The following is a 23,498-nucleotide window of genomic DNA, read 5'->3' as shown; positions in this document are numbered from 1 at the left end:
GAGACCCCCCAATCTATTTCTGTTGGCTAGAAGTACAATGTCAATAAATTGTTGCTAAAAAAAAAGAAAAAGGAAATCAGGAGCTTTTGAACATTGGAAATCACACAGAAGGAAACCGTAATGTTCTAGACAAAGATGATCTGTCTAAGGAGCTCAGATGGTGTTCCATCACGTCACCCTTACAACCATACAACAGTGCCAACAGGGAAACCATGCTTGTCTCCAGCACCATCAAGAATCAGCTAAGGAAAAATGCCATGTCTTCTAGTCATTGATTAGACCTTGAAGGACATGGTTCCGCCTGATTGAATTGCTTTTTCCCTCCTTTTCGATCTCTCTCCTATCCCTCTCCCTCACCATACCCTTCTCAATCCACTCTCACAAGTCTTTCAAGCTCTCTTGTCTCCAGTTACCCCAGTAGCATATGCTCTAAACATGTATCTTGTCCTGGCTGGTGTGACTCAGTGGATTGAATACCAGCCTGTGAATCAAAGGGTCTCCAGTTTGATTCCCAGTCAGGGCACATGCTTGGGATGCAGGCAAGGTCCCCAGTAGGGGACAGGTGAGAGGCAACCACACACTGATGTTTCTTTCATTGTCTTTCTCCCTTCCTTCCCCTATCTCTAAAAATAAATAAATAAAAATCTTTAAACATGCATCTTGAGGGTTCACAGAGCCTGTCTTTCCCTTAGTCTTTAGGTTTCATTGTTCCTAAACCAAAATTGTTCCTTTAAGAACAATTCCACCTGTTCCAGCATTTAATTTTTTATTACTCTTTTGGCTTGCCCTTCACCTTAGCAAATCTGTAAAGAGAGGCCTAATTCTGAATGAGTATATTCAGACTTAACTCTCTGTAGAGCTAACCCCACCTTTGCTTTTGTTAACATATCCCAATTTTCAAAATGTTTGCTTCACAATGGAACACAATCTGTTTTGCAAACATATTCAGACTGACCAAAACGGGTAGAAAAATGCCTTTGCAGACTGCAAGTGAGTTGGGGATTTTCCTTTAGTAATTTAATTGAGCATCCCTTTGGAATCAAAAGAAAGGATACCTACATTGCAAATCTTCAGATCCAGTCCTCTCCTCTCTGTTCTAAACTGCACAGGAAAGCCTTAATTTCAGACTTTTCTCCCCAACAAATTGAAAGAAAATTACAAATTGTGTTAAGTGTTAGCAGAGCTCTTTGATAAAGAATAAAAGTGGTGCCTTGGCCAGGTGAGTGACTCACTTGGTTGGAGCATCATCCCATGCATCAAACGGTTACAGATTCAATCCTGGTCAGGGCACATACCTAGGTTGTGGGTTCAATTCCCTGTTGGGGCACATATGGGAAGCAACTGATTGACATTTCTCTCTCAGACTGATGTCTCCCTCTCTCTCTCTCAAATCAATAAACATTCCTTGGGTGAGGATTAAAAAAAAAAAAAGAAAGAGTAACAGTGGCAATGGTGGAAAGGACCAGCTTTGGTAGATCTAAAGGATGAGAAGCAGCTACCCATGAGGGGAGCAAAGAACAACATACATTCCTGAGAAGGGAGGGAGCTGGGTGTTCAGGGACCAAAGGCTGTCCTCATGGCTGCAGCTGGTGCTGGCAGGGGTGGGGCAGCATGAGGCAGAGTGGTTTGGGTCATTACTGGGGGCGAGGCAGAGGGCCAAATCAAACCTGGCTGTGGAGATAATGGGAAAAAAACAGAATTTTATCCTAATTCCAATGTGAAGTCGTGGACAGGTTTACGCAGGGCAAATCAATGATGTTCAACCTTTTTCATCTCAGGGCATGCATAAGCTAATTACTAAAATTCTGTAGCACACCAAAAAATATATAATATATTTTTGTTGATCTGACAAAAAAATAGGTGTAATTTTAATTCATTCACATTGGACAGCTATCGTTGTGTTGCTTGTTGTCATTTTTGTTACTTGACAATCTAAGGGAAAAAAGGTTCGTGCCCCTGATAAAATAGTCAGGTGTTGCATGTTTTAAAAATTCTTGCGGCCCACCGGTTGAAAATTGCCGAAACAGACACAAGCTCTGATTTAGATTTTTAAGAGCTCTCCCTGGTTACCACGTGGCAAGGGTTTAGGAACTGGCATGCAGGTAGAGAGGCCAGTGTGGTGTCTGTGCTGTGGCCCAGGTAAAAGAGAGCGATATCAGATGGGAAGCAGAAATAAAAGTTTAGTTATTCATTATCTGGTTTCCTTGTGAGACCATAAGCTTCCTGGGGGCAGAGCCCATTTCTATTTTGTCCACTCTGCACCATTACAAATATCTCTCGAGTTCCTTCATTTCTATCTCACACCTTATTTGTAAGTGGTACACACGAATACCGTTCACATTAGGATAACCTACACATGCCACAATATAAATAAAGATGTGACTGCAAAGATCCCAGTAAAAAATTATACCCTCATCAACACACATGAAATCCATCATTTATTTACTCAGCTACCCTTCAATTACTGACTACAGTCATCATCTGAAGTGTCTAACACTGTTCGTGCCTCTGTCTCACCGACTTAGGAATTGATATAAAGTCATTACCTAAACAAATAAACAGCAACAAGCCCAACTTCATGTACAAGAAGGTATGCCGGGTTGATCTATCAATGTTCAGAAGCACCTACTATACGCAAGGTGCTGTGCAAGCTGGTGGTACCTCCCCAGCTAGACACAGGTAAGCCACATTTCCTGACGTCTGCCAGAGGAAATGTTTAAACCACGCCCTCACTTGAGTGCACTGTACTGGTGGCATTGTGCAAACTGCTTTGGGAGTAGGTGCCCAAGAGGATGATGGGAACTGATGCTGCATAGGCAACAGGGACCAGACCACAAGTGTCAGGCAGGACTGGGTAAGGACCTTAAACTTCATCCTTATGTAAGAGCTTTAATCAGGACAGTAGAATTGACCGATTTTGCTTTTTAAACAGTTTACTCTGCAGTGGGGAGAGAAGAGGGTAATTAAGACATCTATAAAGCATGAAATCATCTTCACCCAGGGGGTGAAGCAGAGATGAGAAATTAAAGTGCAACCAGCTCTCTTCGAGGACTGGCTGGTGGTGGCACAGACACTCCGCTGCACTGGCTGTTCACAGTATGAAAACTTCCAAACTGGTTGGTAAATGGTTATTGTCCTGCCCCCTTTACGACATTCCAGCTTCATCCCTGGCAACTTGGCAGACACCATGCCTCAGTAACTGAAAGGTCTAGCACAGGAGAGGGTCTCAGGTCCCCTCACCCTCCTTCTGACTGATCCAGTTTGTGCCATACTGTTTATTTAATATTTTAATATTACCTCTGGCATTGTCAACCAGAACAGGAGCTAAAGGAGAAGCTGGACAGAGGCTACAGACTCAGGAATGACACTCAGGCCCATCACAAATGGGGCCCTACTTACCTTTTCAGACCTGTCTTCTGTGGCCTTCCTCATGCTGACCAGTTCGACACTGGGTACCCTAAGCATGCCATGTGTCTACTGTGGGTTCCAGATGCCCCATACAGGATTCAGCCAGCCAGCAACACCTCTGGCTCCTTCCCTGGTCCCTGGAATCCTGTTTATACCCCAGAAGCCTCCTAAGTTGCTACTATTTCTGGGAAGCTTTGCTGAAACAAAAGTGGTTGCTCCTCCCTTTATCTTCCTGCAGCACTTTGTACATGCCTCCCTTGTGCTATTCATCCTACTACACGAAATACTCAGCTACAAATCGATCCCCTTCAATGGAATGTAATATCCTTGAAAACAGGGGCCATGTTTCAGTGATCTAAAACCCCAGGGTTCAAATCGACGCCTGGTGCACAGTCAGTAGTCATTAAATGTATGTAAAATGAATGCATGGCCATTGTTTTTACTGGCTACGGGGAATTCATCCTATCAGTTACCTTCTACATGGAAATGTCTGCATGGTGAGTTGTAACCATAAGGTCATAGTCTGAAGATATGACAACTTAAGATAGATACACTTGAGGCTATAAAGTTTACCCAATAAATGGTGGAGTTCAGATCTGCTTATGATGACAGATACTTATGCAGCATTCACAGTGAGCAACCAAATGTGATGCTGGGCCTTCTCCTTTTTCCATATCAGACAAAAACCATGTTCTGTGGCAGGGTGGAACAGCAGAAGAAGTTTTCATTTCAACCTGGGACTATGCTGAGCTGTCATTTCTTTCTTTCCTTTCCTTTTTTTTTTCTTTGAGCTGTCATTTCTTATGACATACTCCCACTGTGTTCTGCAATTGATTTTTAATTTCTAACTGAACATATGCTATTGCTGATAATCTCTTCTTGCAGACTCATTTTATATGTGACTTCTATTACATTTGGCTTATTATGAAAAATAAAAGGTCACTCATTGAATTTTCACCATAATTTCTCTTAGTAATATATTTCAGATCACCCAGGCTCTGAATTATACATTGTGAAAATTGTGGCAATAGATTTAAAAAGAGGAAGAATAAGGGAAAGCTATCTTCTTAACTCACATGCAGTCAGTAATTTAGTCGGGAGAGCCCCAGACTTTGCCGGAGCATAACAAGACGTGTGTTGGCTTGCTGAGCAATTCATTTCAGAATGAAAAGGAATGAATTACTTTTCTTTTCACAACTGTATATTGAAACCCTACTTACAAATAAGAAACTCTTTTTGTACTTGATAATTATGAATTAGAAGATTGCTTAAAATTTTTTTAACCTGTGCTTCCCTAAGCATAAAATTCAGCCTTTCTCAGGAAGTGTTGAAACACGCACTTCCCACTGACAACTTATTTCCCAGGAAGGCTTCCCAGACCTAGGCAGTAGCTATAGAGACCCAGGAGCAGTTGAGACTTCCCCTCAGGAGAAGCAGCCTGGATTCCTCATTTCTTCCAAGATCTTTCCGAGTAAGTTTCTCTTCCCTTACCAGGGAATTGGCATACATGATTGGCAACCCTTTTCTGGCAATCATCAGTGAGGCTGCAGAGTTCAGACTTCCAAACGGCCACGACGTTTCACTTGCAACTCCACAGAATCAGCCCAAATTCCAGGCACAAACAGGTATGCCACACACAGGTCAAATCCCTTCAGTCTGTTCCTTGTCCATGTTGTGGCAACTGTTTGCTTTCCTTCTCATCTCACAGATGACTGGGAAGCACTTACCAAGTTTTAAAGTATTAGCAGGAGACAGCGGGTAAATTTCCTGTAAGAAGCTCTGGTTGGATGTTTCTATCCTAACCTCAACTTCACTGTTCCTCGCTTTCCTAATCTGCAAAGCAGGGGTAGCAATACAGTTGACCCTTGAACAATGTGGCAGTTAGGAGCTCCAACCCCCACAACAGTCAAAAACCTGTGTATAACTTTTGACTCCCCTAAAACTTAAGTCATCTTTTGGTATCTGCAGGAAACTGGCTCCAAGACCCCCGCAGGTATCAATCTCTGAGAGTGCTCAAGTCCCCTGCATAAAACGGTGCAGATCACTGCATACAGTCAGCCCCTTGCATCCTTGGATTCCTAACCACAGATTGAAAATACTATCCTCAATTCATGCTGGGTTGAATCTGTGGATACAACCACCAGGGATATGGAGGGTCAACTGTGTATTCATTGAAAAAAAATCTGCATGTAAGTGGACTTGCTCAGTTCAAGCTCATGTTATCCAAGGGTCAACTGTATTTGCTGTGCCTAATTCATGGGGATACGATGAGGTGACATATTTGAGAAAGAAGAGAATATTGTATGTATTCATATGTGTGACATACCCTGGGACATACAGCAAATTTTGTTTGCACTGGCATCGAAAGCAAAGTAACTCTAAAGAGAACAAATTGAAGTGTAATGCAGATGGAAGAGGACGTAGAAGACTATGGGAAAGGTAGGCTGACTTTCAAAGGGAATAAAAGGAAGTGATAGAGCCCTCATGGATTCCAGCAGTTACAAAAACGGGCTCCAGCCTTTCCAAAGACCTCCCACTCTAAAGCTCTTCCCTTGCAGCCTCCATAGAACATTGGCCAAAGACGGGTGAAGCTCCTGAAGCAGCCCCTGTGCCGGGCAGACTGCTCTCCCCTCCCCGACCACAGCCCCACGTGTGGCCGAGGCTATTTGCTGAGGAAGCGCAAATGCCAGGCACATTTAAAAGAAGAAGCTCATCTGAGTAATCATAACTTTTGATCCGTTCACTCCAATTTTCTTTGGTCCCCTATCAAGCTGGGTCTCTGCCCTCCACCTGCCTCCCTGTACCCACTGACGCCTTTCACCCTGCTACAGGCATGCCTGGTCTCCACATGTTCTGAAAACCCATATGGACTTAAGGGAGTTTATAGTAGAAAAAATATAAACACATTTAAAAAACCTTCTCCCTCATGGTGCAGTGGATTACATGTACATATAACAATACATATTTATCTTAGAAATATTGCTTTGAGAGGGAAAAACAAAGTAAAAGCAAGGTCTACTGACTGTAACAAATGTGCCCTTTTGGTGGGGGCTGCATACACACATCAGGGGCAGGGGGAATGTGGGAAATCTCCATTTTCCATTAACTTTTGCTGTGAACCTAAAACTGTTCAACAAAAATAGTTTTTTTTAAATAAAAAGGGAATTAAATCTCCATCTAGTAATACTTATGAATATTTAAAATATATGCACACAAAGCAATAAGAAAACACAGATACATAAAATACACATTCAATTGAATTAGTTACTTAAGTGGGGTGCAGCAAGGGAGAAGGAAAATGGGAATAGGTCATGGGGACAAAAAAGAATGGATGGACAGGGGGACAGACAGACAGATACAGAAGCAAGAGAATAACCTGGCCCAGGCCAATGAAGAAGATGACCTATGAATGGATAAATATGATTCACTCAACTCTGTTCATATAAATTCCAAAAATTAGTAAAAGGAAAAAAATTAAACAAGATTCCATTTTACATCAATCAAATTGACAAACTTAAGAAGACATAATACCTACTTTTGACAAGGGTGGTGGTAAGTAGGCACTCTCACACATTTCCAGTAGGAATACAAATTACTGAGTTTAAGAGAGCAATATAGGAACACGTGCCAAAAACTTACAAATGTACATATGTATACCTGGACCCAGAAATCACATGTCTATGAATTTACACTAATCAAATATATTTACCACAACTTCTATTAAAAATGTTCATGTCACGGTTATTTATAATGGAAAAATCAGAAAGAAATGTCGGGCCACAGAGGGTTGGCTAAGTGAATTCTTGCAGAGCCGCCACAGATGCAAAGTTATGTAACAAAAATGATGTAGCAGGATCATAAATAACATGGAGAAAGTGGCAATAAAACCATATATACGGTGTGATTTTACTTTTGAAAAAGAAATAAATGTGTGTACATATATCTTTGTATACAACACACACGCACACAAAACTGAAAAATTAGAAAGACAATCACCAAAATACTAACAGGAATGATTTGGGAGAGCCTGAATCAGGGATTTTCACTGACCTTTTTTTTTGTGCCTTGAATTTTACTAACTTTTATCAAATTATTTTTGGGAATAAACATGAATTTATTTAGTATTTATGGGAAGAATTACTAAAGGAGGAAAATAAAAGCCTGTAGTCCTTTCCCGAAGGCACATCCTAGGTAAATAGCTAGTTATCTATTAATCACACTTCTGATTCAGCTGGATGCTTCACTCGCCTTGGGGAACATTTGAATTTTTAGCAGGGTCCTCTGTAGACACAGAGCTTAAACTGAAGGCAAGGCTTCCCAGCTGAGGGAGGATTTGGCAGGTCCACCTGGAGAGGGATGTGCAAGCTGGCTGGCTCTTCATAGCTTATGCAAGTTGGGATAAAGACAGACAGGCCAGCTTACCAGGAACATCCGTATCCTTTTTACCTCCTGCCCTTCTGCCTATACTCCTAAATATATGATTCAAGTACCCCCAGAAGATTTTCAGTACAGTGACTACCTAGGCCTAGCTCGATGAGCCTAATGGAACCCCCTCCATTGAGATCATTGGCCACTCACAGCTGCTAGCACTCCCTAGGTTTTTCCTCAGCACCTGTTAATTAAATGGCTATTGATTTCTCCAGTGATGCCTTGAGTCTATTTGTGTACAGAAACTGGAGCACCAAAGACGGGACCACCAACCAAAACCAAGCTTTTGATGGGGAGAGCTCTCAGACTTCCTGGCTGTTCCAGCAGAGCCTGCTCAGATCTGGGCAGCGATAGCATAGGAGTGCTGTGAGCTCTTCAGGTGACATAAAACCGGAGGGGAGGGTGGAACACTGAGAGTGTCGGGATGGGAAACGGGGAAGAGGAAGAATGTACGCCACATAGTCTGGCTGAAATAACTGAGAACATTAGGAACTGGGCAGAGAGCCAGAAGACATGTCACTAGTTTGTAATCCACAGCTGAAATATTTGGGGGTGCAGATTTGTCAGAAAGAATGGGATCTGTCTGGAAGATAAACTCCCTTGCGTCTGTGGCAGGCTTTCTCTGCTGGTATATGATCCTTTAGTTCTGTCATTTGTCTTTTGGCACACACAGCTGGGGTCTGCGAGCAGCACAGATGCCAAACACAGCCAGTCTCCTGCCACAGGAAAGGTCCCAGAAAAATACTACCAGCTGCTTTTTCCTTCTTTTCTCCATGTATCCTTGGCATGCATACACAAAGAGGAAGGGGACTTGGAATGCCACTGTCACCTGCTTCCCTGAGTCCAGTTTACTCAAGAAACATCCATATAAGGAAGGCAATCCTGTGGTCGTCCCTTCTGAACAGCTTAAAGAGTCCATGGACACTCCCCAAGTTCCAATGACAGTTTCTTTTTAGAATCATCCTTACAGCTTTGGCTGGGTGGCTCAACTGGTTGGAATATCATCCCATGTACCAAAAGGTTATGGATTTGATCGATGGTCAATGCAAATACCTAGGTTGTGGGTTCGATTTCTGGTTGGGCCACATATGGGAGGCAACTAATCAATGCGTCTCTCTCACATCGATGTTTCTGTCTCTCTGTCTCTCTGTTTCTCTCTCTCTCTCTCTCTCTCTCTTTCTCCTCTCTCTCTCTCAAATCAAGGAAAATATACTTGAGTGGAGATTTTAAAAAATTAGTCACCCTTCCAGCACTGATAAGGCACCCAACTATCTTAAGAGGGAAATGAAGGTAAGAAAAGCAGGAGGGGGAAAAATAGAGATTCTGTAATTTTCCTCAAGCCACAGCTAGCCAGGAATTGCTGACAGGGAGTAAATAATAGAAGTTCAATAGAAGACAGATAACCCGAATGCCGAAGTCTAGGCATGCCTGTACATTCCTGTCCTTTCTCCTCCATGCAATGGTTTATCATACTTGTTTTAAATAAAAATGATTCCAGAGGCCTTATATGTACTCAGCAATGTGAGGAATTCAAAAGTATTAGACCTATTCCTGCCTCAATAATCAGTCACATCCTACAACATACCTTTTAAAATTGTCTTTATGGCACTGACAGCAATGAATTCAGGGAGCCAGGAACTATCAGATTATCTTAATTGTTTACTTATTTGCTGACACTCTTCTCCCAGTGGGAAAGTTAAGTTCCTTAACCACAGGGCACGTGTCTGTCGGTTCACTGCTGTATCCCTGGTGCTGGTACACTGAAGAGGCTCCACGAATACTCATTGAACAGCGTGGAGAAGACAGAAATGTCACTTGAAGCAATAAGCCCCCTTTCCAAGGCCTTCAGCAACTGAGAGACCGTAATTGCTCCACAATGCCAGAGAACATTTGAACAAAGCTAAGCAGAACAAAATGAATGAAGAGCAAGTGGTAGGATGTGCTAGGCTCTCAAAGTGAATGTGGAATCTGGCACTGAAATTGGGACTGACCCTCCATTTCAGGGGCAGGGCGGGGGGATGGACCATGAAGAATACCCGCTTAACAACTATCCCAACAGGACAAGAAGGGCTCATGTCTTCTTGACGATTTCAGAAAAACAGTTTCACAAATGCCTTTGCCAACAGGTCTGCCTTGGACTTGGCGAGGCCAGGCTAAGCCACAGGCTGGAACATAATGTGGAGACCCATTAGGTTTTCGTGGCTCTGGACCTGCACCCCAGGGGTTAGTGCTTCATTTCCACAGGTGACTAGGCTGTGCTTGTCGAGCACAGTTCCAACAAATAATTAACCTTCAGAAGTTCCTCTGATCAAACCATAGCTTTTAAGTCTCAGCTAGGTCAGCATCCTGTATGTAAATTTTATGGGTTTTCTTATCCATTTTTCCCTCTAAATATACCATAATACTGGCTGAGAAACAAATAATTACAGTTTCTCATCATTTAATCTGAGCATTTAAAGAAAATGGAAGGATTGCAGTTTGTTGTGACGAGTACAGTAAACTGTTCTCTGCATTATGTCTACTTCTCCATAACATACACAAGTAGATTTTATTTTAGATGAGACACGAACGGCGCGACTCTTCATTTTTTAGTGCAGGCTATTTGGTTCTCATTCCCATAAACTGAAGAATAAAGGAACAAATACAATAATGACAAAAGCTGTCTTTTCACAGACTTATACCATGTGCAAGGCAAAATATATTTACATTTTCAAACATCTCTTCTAACTCCGTAATAATGGTTTGAAATGGATAATATTATCCCCGTCTTAGAGTTGAGGAAATTGAGGCTCAAAGAGATTAAGTGACTTTCTCCAAACCCCACAGCAACAAGTGACCGGGTTCAACTGTTTTATCCTTCACATTTCAAAAATCTAAGACCACACAGTATCAGATAGAGAATAAACTGCAGAGGTCTTTGTGTTTTTATTTTTTGTTTGTGTGGCTCTATAAGCAGCAGCTAGCTTTGCCTTGACTGAAGCCCACTCTAGGCAAAGACAGAGTCTTATTTATCTTCCTATCCTCAGGACCTAAAGTAGTGGTCAAAAAAGAACAAATGGAGGAGTGAGAGAAAAGGAACAGGGAAGAGGAGGAGGGGAAGGCAGAAATCCAAGTCTCCGAACACATATGCAGCCTGACTAGGTACCAGGCTCCATCCTATGAAGGACATGTGTGGATTTACTCCTTTAATCCCTACAACAATACCATGTGGCAGAAGTTATTGTTTCTGCTTTACCCATTAGGCAAATGAAGCACAGAATTAAAGAATGTGCTGTTTGCAAGTGACAGAGCCAAGACCGGAATCCAGGCAGGTGGGCTCCAGAGCCAACAGTCTTCAGCACCGTGTTTTGCACTCCCTGCCTCCCATCTCGGGGTCTGCAGAACAAGGGCAGCACCTGCCATGGGGTACACACAGCTGCATCCTCAGGCCTTTGTGAATAGTGGAAGTTTTAAGTAGCCAAAGCAAACACTGATGCACATGTAAAAATGGGTTAAATTCTACTCTTTCTCTACTCTAAGTCTATAATCTTCGGAGCTACTCATTTTAAACTAATCTCACATGGTGTTTGTTAGTTTGGTTTTTACTTTTCTTCCTACGGGCTCTTATATCTAGGATTTGTTGTGTGTACAATTCAAGGGTCCCATCAGCATGGAACAGGTTGGTTGAAAAGAGGAGAAAGACAAGCAAGCAAGATGGTCCTGAGGACATGGCGAGCTCCGTCTGGATCCAAATTCAGATTTAATACCTGGATTTCTAAGAAGAGGCAATGGGACCATCACTCTGGTAGAAAGAATACAATGCATTCAGGAAAAGTGGTACCCAGCAGCCATGCAAGAAGGGTGCAAGGTTGTGTGGTGTGGTGAGGTGTCAAGGATAGGGCAAGGAGCAGCCATACATGCATCAAACCTGACCAGCAGGCTAGGAGTGATGATGAGATAGGCTATTAGCTCCTGAAAATGGGTCACAACAGGACAAGGTGGCAGAAAGCAAAGCAGAGGCCCAGTCCTAGGACCAGATGTCCATGGTGTCAAGAAGGGTGGGACAGGGTGGCCAACAGGGTTGTTGGACCAGATCCCAGCTGGCAGCCAAGGAAGCCAAGACGTTAAGGCAGAAGCCTGAATGCCAGGCCTAAAATGTGAGATTTGGATACTGAGAGGGTGATTACAACTTGGCCCTACCAGCTGTGGGAAAGAGGCCGCTCACATGCGACCTGTCTCTGATTGAAATTGGTGAAAAAAAAACTGGGTGGTGCTACATGTTAAAGTGATAAAGTATCAAACTCCAAGGTTGGAGGAGGCAGGGGAAGAGAAGCAGGGACTGGTGTGGGGTACAAAATGTGGTCTATATGTACAACATTATTCAGTTGACTCAAGCACAAAAACATAGCAAGAGTATTAATACATGCACACATATGTCCAGGCCTGTATGCATACAGTGTGTGTGTGTGTGTGTGTGCGCGTGCGCGCACCACAAGGTCAAGGGAAAGGGAACATGATAAGGGCCCCTAGGATGTGGCTCTCTGGCAGGACACCTGTCTTCTTCCCCTCCTCTCCGGTTCACCAGCTTGAACCCTTGGGTGGAAGAGCCCCGTTAATGCACCACTCGGCTCTGCCCCATGTTTTTCACTCTGCCTGCACCTGACACAGCGAGCCCAAATATTGGGTAATTTCTGATCATTAGTTTCCTCAGCACAATGTCCACTGGCTTTTGGTTTTGATGGGCCAATAAAGTGGAAAATCATGCCAGTCATAACACAAATGACCCTGCCAAGAGGAATGAATCCAGAAAAAAAATCTATGGCCACCACAGAATGGCAGGCTTCTTTTTGAAAAGTTTAACACATACTGGAAGAGCACAGGTTGACTGATTGTCTTCCAAGGTCAATGGTGAAAAATCACCAAAAATGACACAAGCAGGAATACTACAAAAAATTCCAATAATGAGAAAGTATTAAGAAAAAACACACATATGTACCACATAGACACAACAGCATAGTGGCAGCCAGAGGTAAAGGGGGTGGAGGCAGACAAAGCAGGGGAAGGTGGGGATGGACAGAGATTTGGCTTGGGCTGATGGGCACACGATGCTGTATACAGATAATGTTTTATTGAGTTGTACACTTGAAACCTGCATGGTTTTACAAATGAATGTCACCCCAAGAAATTCAGTTAAAAAAAGAAACACTATTTGGGTAGTTGTCTCAGCATTGAATGATATATAGAAATTGATCACAAGTTTAGCTTTAATTTTTAAGACCACACTCTCTGCTTTTCTCTCTTTCTCCTCTTGCTCTCTCCTTTTTTCTCATTTTATGCATAAAAATGCAACCAGGCTGAACTAAAGCAAATTGGTTTAATTCCCTGGAAGGAGCGTGAACAAATTTTCCCAGCAACTCTCTACTAGAGGCATTTGAGTAGGGGTGTGTGAATGGAAGGTGGAAGCAGTCAGCTATGTAAACCAATAATCAAATGAAACATTACCCATTCTAACATGCCCTAAAACAGCATTAACATCACCAATTAAAACACCGGGCATGGGAGATTGGAAAGTGCTCCCCCCAAAAGAAACAGGAAAGAAATAAAAAAGTAAGTATGTATGAAGGACATGTGGCAGGGGGTGGAGGCGGCATGGAGTGAGGAATAAAATCTAAAGGAAATTAATTCCCTTTTAAAGGCAAATCTGTCACAGGAGTGCCAGTAGGAGGTCTCTTTGATGGCATAGAAAAAAGGAGTAAAGAATACATTCAATAATTTCATCAAATTGAAGTTTCAGCAGTTTACCTAAATTGCCCAACCATTAGTCACTTACAAAGCTGTTTGTATGTGCCCATTCTGAACCTGTTCTAAAATAACAGGTAAATAGAACATTATAAGTAATAAACATTAAGGGTTCTTTTCTCTTTCATGGCTGAAACTCCTGTTGAAACACTGGTCCTTCACATTCTATAATGTAACTGTCCCCACAATCCTCATGTCTGCATGCACAGACAGTACCAGCGTTTCCCTTCAAGGTGGTGTCCACAGTCCCGCAGACGGTGCCTCTGACCACGACCAGGAATGGGGGGCCAGCAGCCTCCTCCACGTGGGGCCTTCACATGGTCTTGGAGCTTATTCAGCCTGCACATCTGAAGAATACTGTGCACTTATTCTCTTAATATTTCCCTTCAAACGATTTTCCTGAAAGTCTACCAAGGGCATGAAAGAAAGGAGCATATCAGCTGACCCTCAGGCTGGCCCACCTTCCCATTCTCATCACGGATCTGCCCATCTCCTCCTCAGCTACAGAGCGCAACCACCACAGTACTTGGGGTGATGCACCCTAGATGTTCCCGCAGGCCTGTCTGCCTTCCCAGCTTTACCTACTACTGCATACCTGCCTTACCTTCTGGACACATCTGATTCCCAGTCTCCTCTAGAAGACGAACTTATTAGGATTCTTCCCTGTCTTTGCTTTCACCATTACACCTTCTCCTATTTCTGCACTTAAAAATTTCTTCATATATTTACTTTTTTTCACTTATACCCACGATTATAATCATTATTGAAAAAGATCAAGTATAAACAAATGAAATTATATAAAGACAATTGACACCTCCAGAGTCTGTGACAATATTAGAATGTCAACTAGATCTTAATTTAAAATAAAAGTAGACATATAAAGCTAATAAAATATATAGATAGTAAAGTAAGAGCAAACTTAAATGCCTACTTTTTTGTCCACATTTGTTATTATGATGTCAGTTTCTTATTTCTGTTTCTCCATCTCTCTTTAGAAATAAAGTTTAGAAAATATATAGATGTGCCCTGGCTAGTGTACCTCTTCAGTGGACTGAGCACAGGCCTGCGAACCAAAGGGTCACCAGTTCAGTTTTCAGTAAGGGCACACGCCTGGGTTGCGGGTCAGGTCCCCAGTAGGGGGCACATGAGAGGCAACCACACAATGATGCTTCTCTCTCTTTCTCCTTCCCTTCTTCTCTCTCTAAAAATAAATAAAAATCTAAATAAAAATTTTAAAAAAGAAAATATATAGATGTATTTCCCCTTTATTTTCATTCAAGCCCTGTGTGTTTATACTATAAAAACTCTAACTATATGACAATCCTAAACCAAAATTATGGGGTTAGATAAATATTGTCCCAGTGCCCCAAGATGTGTGCAGGAGGACTTATAGAAATTGCATCACATATGCACATCGTTAAAGCACTAACAAGGTTATAAAAACAACATGTGCCATCTCTCCCATCAGCTGTTCTTATCCCATCAGGATTATCATTCAGAATTTCTTCTCTTACTTGAAAAGCTGCTTGTAGCGCTTGGTGATCCAAGATGGCTTGGGAGTAGGGAGTGGCTTTCTTTCTCAGTGGCCCAACCCGCTGTTGGTCTGGTGAGTGATTACCTGCACAGGAGTGGTGATCTTGGTAGAAGCCATCCCCACAGGTGGACACACACTGCCCGTGCCGCATCAGCAGGGGAGGCCGGCAGGACGAGCACTCGAGTTCGTGGGCACACGTGGAGCACTGAGGCTGGCAGGCTGGCTCCGGAGGAGATGGAGAGAAAGAAAAGGGAAGCTCTGATTAGCTCCGAGTCACCAGCCCAGAGCTGATTCCTACACAGTCGGACTCTGCGGCTCTGGGGTCACAGAGATCAAGAAAAGCAAGAAAATAACTTAGCCTTCATCTCTGCAGCATATATTTCATGCCAGGCACTGTACAAAGTGCTTTACATATATGAATACATTTCATCTTCACTACAACCCTATAGGGTAGATATTATTAATCCCAATTTTACAGATGAGGGACAAGCTCACAGAGGTTAAGTAGCGTGCCCAAGGTCACTCGACTATTCTAGTTCAAGGGCCTGTGTTCTTTTCTTCTTATCCATTAGCCCCCAGCATCTTTCTCACTCAACCATCTTACAAAAATACCCCTTGCCTCTTTCTCTCCACAACCTATGTTAGAGATGTAAATAACTTCCTAATAGTCTGAAGTTTATGAATCAGGAGAGAAAGAATTCTAAGTGAATAATAGTAAAAATAATAAAAGCAGTTAACCTTCTTTTAGCCCTGATACCCTAGATACTATTCTAGATACTTTACATGTATTGACACCCTGTGAAGAAGATACCAGTTACCCGACGTTATAGATAAGAATACTGAGGCACAGAGAGGTTAAACACTCACAGCCAGGGTGTGAACCTACACACTCTTAAATTCATAGTGAACCCTATGAGTCTGAGATAGAAAAAAAGTAACTACAATCTGCCTTAACTATGCCAAATTTTCCCAGGTGAGTTCTCCTTTTCACATGAGGAAGAATTCTAAAGTGTACATGAACCCATTCTGGATCCTGTGGCAGGAACCCGTGACAGACAACCTCTATAACCAGTCACTTGTGTGATGTTGAGAAAGCCAGTTAATTCTCCATCCCACATGTTCCACAATTGCAAAATGAGAAATTTCTAGTAAGGTCCATGGCAATTCTAGAGTCCTATCTTGGATTTGCTATGTATTTTAATAAATGACACCAGGCATCCTGATATCACCATCCTGGAAAGTCTTCAGAAGTGAAAAATCCAGCCATGACTGCCTAGCAAGCATCTGGCCTCCCCACCACCTATCTCCCAGCAAGCACAGCAATACCTGTAAAGTAAGAGAAGAAAAAGATCTGCAGGTAGAGGTGCCTAATAGCCCATGGATGGCTTTACTACCCATTAATGGTTTTTGGAAGTGGTGCGTTTCCTGCATCCACATCCCCCTCCTTGACAACAGTTGGCCTCAGTCCACTCCGGACTATCTTCCTGGGACATACCTACACAGACAGCACCAGCCTGGTAGAACCCTGGGCCACAGCTGTGCACACACCGTCCATTCCGCAGCAACTTCGTGGGGTCCTGGCAGAGGTCACAGTGGTCTGGGGACTGTGAGCAAGTCAAGCAGTCTGGGTGGCAATGAACTGCAATCAAAGACAAAGAAGAAGAAAACACAATAAAGGCCATATGATTTACCTCTCTTCCATCATTCCACAAAAGAATCTCTGGGGTGTATGAGCTGTACAGAATATGAAGAACAGAAAACTCAGGAACTTAGGTATGAAAAAGAATGTCAAATAGAAACAAAAAAGATTTCAATGCAAGATTTCCAAGAATCTCTCCTTATATGAAATACTATCACTATCCCCTGTAGCCTCAAATTGAAGATGCTATAAACATCACCAGCCCTATTAATACTTGTCCCTGCTGGAATGCCTCTTAAGACAGGAGTGACTAGCCCCATTGTATATGATTTAAACAGGTTCAATATTTATAACTTTTCAGATATTCTTAAGCTGTGATGTGTATAAAAGTTAAGTAAGACGAAACCGACAATTTTAAAAATCATTATTTTTTATTTAAAAAATACAGCCGGTTTTCTTTTTCTCCAAAATTTTAAATCTCATTCCCAGTAATCAGGATTATCACTGAATTAATGGTCATTGTCAGCAAAGAACTGCTCTCAGGTTTAGAAGTTGTCAAGGACCTGATTTTCAAGGCATGGTATGTTATAATGTGCTACATATCTATTTTGGAAAGCCCAGAGAACCACTCTGGTGAAGGTAATGTAATTAAACCACAGAGTTGCTTTGCTTTTCCCATAATAAACTCTTCCCAGGAACACTGTGATTGGCCCAAATAAGTTGAGTACTACAAGAACACTAACTGCCAATATTAAAAATTGCAACCCATGGGTGAAAACAATCATGAAATGTGAATAGAAGAAAATGCCACTTCTCCAAGAGACTAAGCTCATAGGCAAATTACTGCTCAGCCAGAGAAACTCTAGTGCTTGCCAACAATTTTTAACTGGAACTAATTCAACCCCAGGTGATTTGAAAGCAGAGTTGCAGAACAAGTAGATAAAAATTTTTAGAAGAAATTAATGAGTCATTAAACTTCAAACACCCTTTTGAGAACTCCAAAAGGAACCATCTGTTTAATAGCCCACCTTAAAAAAATGGACATTCATAACAAACCTTCAGTAATTGTTCTTATATCTTTGAAAATGAAACAGTCCTAATGCATATAATTGTCTTTAGGAGTTTTAAAAAATTATGTTATCTGATTTTGCACAGTAATTTTGTGAGATAGGTAAGGTACATTTGAACAAGAAAATGAAGATTTAGAGAGGGTCAACGACTTGCCAAAAGGTCATATAATCATAATCGGTGGAATTTGGCAAGTACCTGGACAAAGATTAATTAACATCATTTGTTAGAAAAATTAGGAAGGAAGAAACAAACAAACCAACAACCCCAATGGGTGGCTTGAAAAAAGAAAGCAAGAGGTCGGGGGAACAGTATCTTTCTAAATGTATTGACAGCAACACATCTCAGTAGAAATAAATTACACGCAGACCCACCTGACGTGCACTCCGGGCAGCACTGTCCCTTCACCACTTGGGCTAGTGTGGCCACTGGACACGGAGGACAAGAGGGCTCGTAGCAAGTTACCTGAGCGCGCTGGCACTCACACACCCTGCAGGGGCCGTCCTCCCACTTCTCCCCCTCCTACATGAGACAGGAAAGAATCATCTCTGTTACCGGAGTGCACAGATTCGGAAAGGAGTTTGCTGATGGAGAACCTATCATTCCCATAGGGGACAAAGGGAAGGCTCCCGATCAGTACCACGTCAAACCTAACTTTGAAATAGGACAGCAATAGAGATGTCTCAACTTTAAAGTGATAGTATTTCTCCTTCCTTGTTTTGGTTCAATTGGTTTATTTAAATGTAGAACCCAGGCAGGAAGATAAGTTGTGAAAGCATAGTGGGACTATCAGAATAAGCAAGAAGCAGAGAACACTTATTTCTCAACCTGTCCTCTCACACACACACACACACACACACACACACACCACCAGAGGAGTTTACTCAGTACCTAGTGATTAGCAGGTACATTAAATACAATCTTTATAATCACAGTGGGAAGCTGGTTAAAGCCTTAATTTCCTTACGGTTACTACACTACGAGTAACAGTAGGGTCATTGTATTCTTAAAATGAACATTTCGAAGGTGCCTTTCTAGTGGGCTGTAGGTGTGCCACAGCCTGCCTCACACTAAAATATTCTTTTCAGCCAAGAAATTATGATAATAAACATTAGTACTTTGACAGAAAATCCAATAGGAATTATAAAGAGCAATTTATTTGTTTGTTTGTTTGTTTCTTGCTATCCCACTCGCCCTGGATATAGGAAAGAGACAAATGCTCCTTCTGGAATGTTTTGGGGTGATGAAAAAGGTAAAAACAGGTAAAAATAGAGGAGCATAGTTTAAAATAAAGACTTGATAAAATATTCATTAAGCCAACTGATGTTCAAATTCCAAATAACTCGACAGTATTTAGCAACAATGAGAAACATTATCTTGAGAAAGCAGAAGTGCTTGCTTCCATTTCAAGGCAGAGCAGATTCTATAACCCAAAATTGTAAGGCTGCTTGAGTGAACACACACGCTTGCATTTTCCCTTAAAAAAAAAAAAAAAAACAAAACTGTACAAGATTGTCCTGCAAAAAACATAGAATGAACACTTGGTATTTCCTCGGGAGTGAACACTCTCAAGACCCAAAAAGCTCTCTCTTTAACACTTTGTGGTCCATGTAACTGCACTAACAGCTAACTGAGTCTTTTAGGCCAGAAAAAATCAGGAGGAGAAAATCATCACAAGAACAGAAAATACAATGTAGGGGCTTATAGCTGGAAAAGTATTAATTAGTAATTGTGAAAAAAAAAAGCTAAAGAAATGGGGAAAAGTTCAATGATTCAAAGTCTTAGCTATCATTAAGATTCTTAACCCCAGGCCATGGCCATCAAACATGACTGTTAAAAACACTAAGGCAGTATGTTTCCCCAGAATGGTGTATGCAGATCATTGCTTAAAATAATTTTAGAAATATCTATATAAAGTTAAAAATCTATACTTACTGGAATATGTTTAACCGTACTTGCATTTGAGGATGTCTACAAACAAAGAGAAATGTATTTATTATACCACTAAAACACCATTAGGCTGATCTATCTATTTTTCCATTAGTTTTCCCCAAGTGACATGCAACATCATTGATCAGTTATGAATAGGAATAAAATCTATCTATATTGAAAACAAGGGAAGCATACCAATATGAGGTGAAGTCAACATACCCAGAAATGTTTTTATTTTATTTATTTTTATTTTTATATATATTTTAAATATTTTATTTATTCATTTTAGAGAGAGGAAAAAGGAGGAAGAAAGAAAGGGAGAGAAACATCAATGTGTGGTTGCCTCTCATGTGCCCCCTACTGTGGCCCTTGCCTGCAACCCAGGCGTGTGCCCTGACTGGGAATTGAACCAGTGACCCATTGCTTCTCCGTATGGCACTCAATCCACTAAGCCACACCAGCTAGGGCCCCAGAAATATTTTTAAATTCTCATTCTCACTTTGTGCTTGAGTACTTGGCTTCACTTCCCCTTGATGTGAAGGACTTCACAGTCAAGAGATCTAAGCTTGTAAAGGTAAATTCTTGAAACTTGTATGGTACTAGATATAGCATTATGAGGATTTGTACTTATTTAAAACAATTTGCTTTACTTTAATTCCACTGGGCTTAATTTACCTCCAAAAATAAACAGGAAAATTAATACTATGATTGAGAAAATACAGATTCAACATTTATGGGGAACTTTCAACCTCTTAAATTCTTAAGAAATGAGAATGACTAAACTATGAAATACCAGTATTAATCAAATAATGCTAACAGCATGATAACAAGAATAATATCATTTTAAAAGCTTTTTTTTATGTGTGCCAGGCACTGTTCTAAAGTGCTTTATCGTCTCAATAGACCCATGAGGTAAGTACCATTTTTATCCCTACTTTACAGCTGAGGATTAAGTAACTTGTCCAAGATCACAGTATGTGGCAAAGTAGGAATTTCAACCCAGAGCCTTCACATTAACCCTACACAGTAATGCCTCTGCAGAATACACAGAACACTGGCAAGCTGACAGATGCAAGCTACCCAAATCACAAAGAAAAGTGTGTAGGAATCAGTTCACAAATCAAAGTACGTACCTAATCTTAATTCTTACAATCCTATTCTGATTGGTCAATGAAGTGGTTGTATTTATGACCAACTGGCATATTTTTAAGAACACAGTCAATTTATTAAACATTATGTGGAAAATATGGGCTATATAAATAGAGTTAACTTGAAGAGATCAAGGGAAATATTTTTTCCTTTGGATATATAATAAAAAAGTACAGATATAGGGAGAAATAAAACCTTAGCAAATAGTTTCACAACACATCCATCCCATGAAAATTCTTTCACTCCTCTCTGCAAAATAAATCTAGAGCCCGATCGTTTTTCACCACTTTCTCCCTAGATCAAGCCACCATCACCCTTTCTCTGGATGGGGGCAAAATCTTCAGACCGGACCACCTGTTTCCAGTCTCAACTCCTCTGTCACTTGCCCAAGCAGCAGCCAAAATGACCCTTTCACAAGTTTGCCAGATCACAGCATTTGAGGACAGATGCTCAGAAGTCCCCAGCAGCTGCCCCCTGCATCGGGGTAAAGCACATCTTTATCACTGTGTCCAGGCTTCTGCTGAACCCCATCTCCAACTCATTTCCCCTCAGTCACTTGGTGTCAGCCATACTCACTTTCTTGCTGTTTCTTGAACACTCCAAGCACACTTTTTCTTCAGGCTTTTTTCGCTTGCTGAAAAAATTGGCTGAAATTTCTCTGCATGAGAGGACTTTCCCAATCACTTTATGTAAAAGAGCATCTCCATCCACCCCAGGTCCCCTCTAGCCCCATTAAGCTGCTTTATTGTCTAGACAGTATTCTGTCTTCTGTGTCCCCACATTAAAGCATGAACTCCACGAGAGTATGCACTCTGCCGGTTGTGTCTGCGTTTGTATCCCCAATGCTTGTCATATAGTAGGTCCACAATCACATTTGTTGAATATATGAATAGGTGAAAGGAATGAGAAGGTAATACCCCTTGTTAAATTGACTTTGAATTATTCTTAATAGGCTTCAACTATTAGCCCAATACTCACAAATTCTGCATTTTCTTCATGAACACAATAGCCATTCCTTGAAATGCATTCAGGACAGCATTTTCCATCTAAGTGAATTAATTCTTCACCCTGTAGATACAAAGGTTGCAGAGAGACATATCAAATTAGCATCCCAGGTAGCAGTACTAAATTTCAAAGCAGCTGGATTCTCTGACTGGAATAGAAAACTCTGAGCACTCTCCTTTACCACAGCCCCCAACTTACTCCATCTCCCCCTGAGCTGTCTTCCTATGGAAAGTCTAGTCAATACAGTCACCAGGCACCCCCAAATGTTTTCCTCCCAGTTCTGGCGAGACTTGTACACAGGTCCCTCTATAATTTCCCACCATGACCTCCAGGAGCTCACATGAATAACAAGAATGGTCAAGGTTAATGTTACAGTCTTAGTAAGTTATGAGTTTCAGGAAAAGATCAGGTCCTCTTATATATACAAAGTTAGAGCTTGTGATTTGCTTTCATTTACAGTGCTCAAATCAAACCGACACTTTTCCTTGAATACAAAATCAGTCACATCCCTTTATACACGGGGATGGGGTCTCGGGCCTAAGTTAAACAGTAGAACACTACGGCTGTTCTGTATCCTAAAACTGTTATCTAACAAGCACTATGTAAAAAATTACTAGAGGAAAGAAATGCCATACTGGTTGAACTTTCAAAGCTTTATCGATGTACCTTCCCAATGTCAACAATTTCAAAATTTTTATTTTTCATTATAAAATAATAAATGCTTACTATAAAATTAAATAATTGTGAATTTTGTAACTTAGAAAGTATAATTTCATTGCAGTTCTTCTTCCCAGGGAAAGGGAAATAGAACTTCCCTTTATCTGTTTATAATTTTTTATCTACACATATTAACATCTAATATCTACGAGCTAAAGAGTATTCTTTAAAGCACTTCCCACTATGTAAGTATATCTATTTTCTAAAGAATAGTGAGTGATGTATCTTTAGGTGAAGACATTACTTTGGGACCTACATTACATTTAAAGTGCAGAGACAATGTTAAATAAAAATTGAATCATGGAAAATAGCATAAACAGAACAATCACAATGATATTTTATGTTTAAAATGCTGTGCATGAAAGAAAAAACATAAAAAATAGCATTGATTGCTTTGAATTGTAGCATTATGAATGCATTTTAAAGTCTCTACACCTTTTCTTGTCTTCGATTTCCTAAAATAAAAATGTATTATTTTAATGAAGGAAAATATAAACAGTTGAAAGAAACACAAAAATACATGAATGATTATAACTTTCTGTAGTGTCTAAAAAGTTATTTCAAAAAGAAAGGAGTTCTACAGATTGCTTTCCATCAACATCTAATGCCAATCAGAGGCCAGTGGAGAGCACTGGGTGCTATAGAAAGCAGAAGTATTTACATATAAATTGTTTTGCAAAATTGTGACAAATGAGCTAGCAGTGAAGGCATAACCCAGAAACACAGTGAAATTTGCTATCAAAGCATATGGGGGTTTACAGGCATGTAATCCAGGTTGCTTAAAACAGTATTTGAAACAAGACGGAGTATGTGTGCTTCTTCTAAAGACAAAGTGCATGA

At 41.1% G+C, this 23,498-nt stretch overlaps 1 protein-coding gene across 3 annotated transcripts in view; it reads right to left on the bottom strand.

Annotated features, from left to right (window-relative positions):
• FRAS1 (Fraser extracellular matrix complex subunit 1) overlaps positions 1-23,498 on the bottom strand; it is a 423,042-nt gene that overhangs the window by 213,531 nt on the left and 186,013 nt on the right. For all 3 annotated transcript variants that reach the window (XM_036022554.1, XM_036022552.1, XM_028505680.2), the window contains exons 10-14: positions 21,915-22,004; positions 19,791-19,826; positions 18,230-18,377; positions 16,644-16,787; positions 15,233-15,367 (exon numbers count right to left, since the gene is read on the bottom strand). In XM_036022554.1, coding sequence (XP_035878447.1) covers positions 15,233-15,367; positions 16,644-16,787; positions 18,230-18,377; positions 19,791-19,826; positions 21,915-22,004 — 553 coding nt within the window. The remainder of the gene's footprint in view (positions 1-15,232; positions 15,368-16,643; positions 16,788-18,229; positions 18,378-19,790; positions 19,827-21,914; positions 22,005-23,498) is intronic.

Source organism: Phyllostomus discolor, chromosome 1, assembly GCF_004126475.2.
Source record: "Phyllostomus discolor isolate MPI-MPIP mPhyDis1 chromosome 1, mPhyDis1.pri.v3, whole genome shotgun sequence".
Lineage (NCBI taxonomy): Eukaryota > Metazoa > Chordata > Mammalia > Chiroptera > Phyllostomidae > Phyllostomus > Phyllostomus discolor.
Note: the sequence above shows the minus strand (reverse complement) of the source record. Positions and strands in the feature narration are given on the sequence as shown.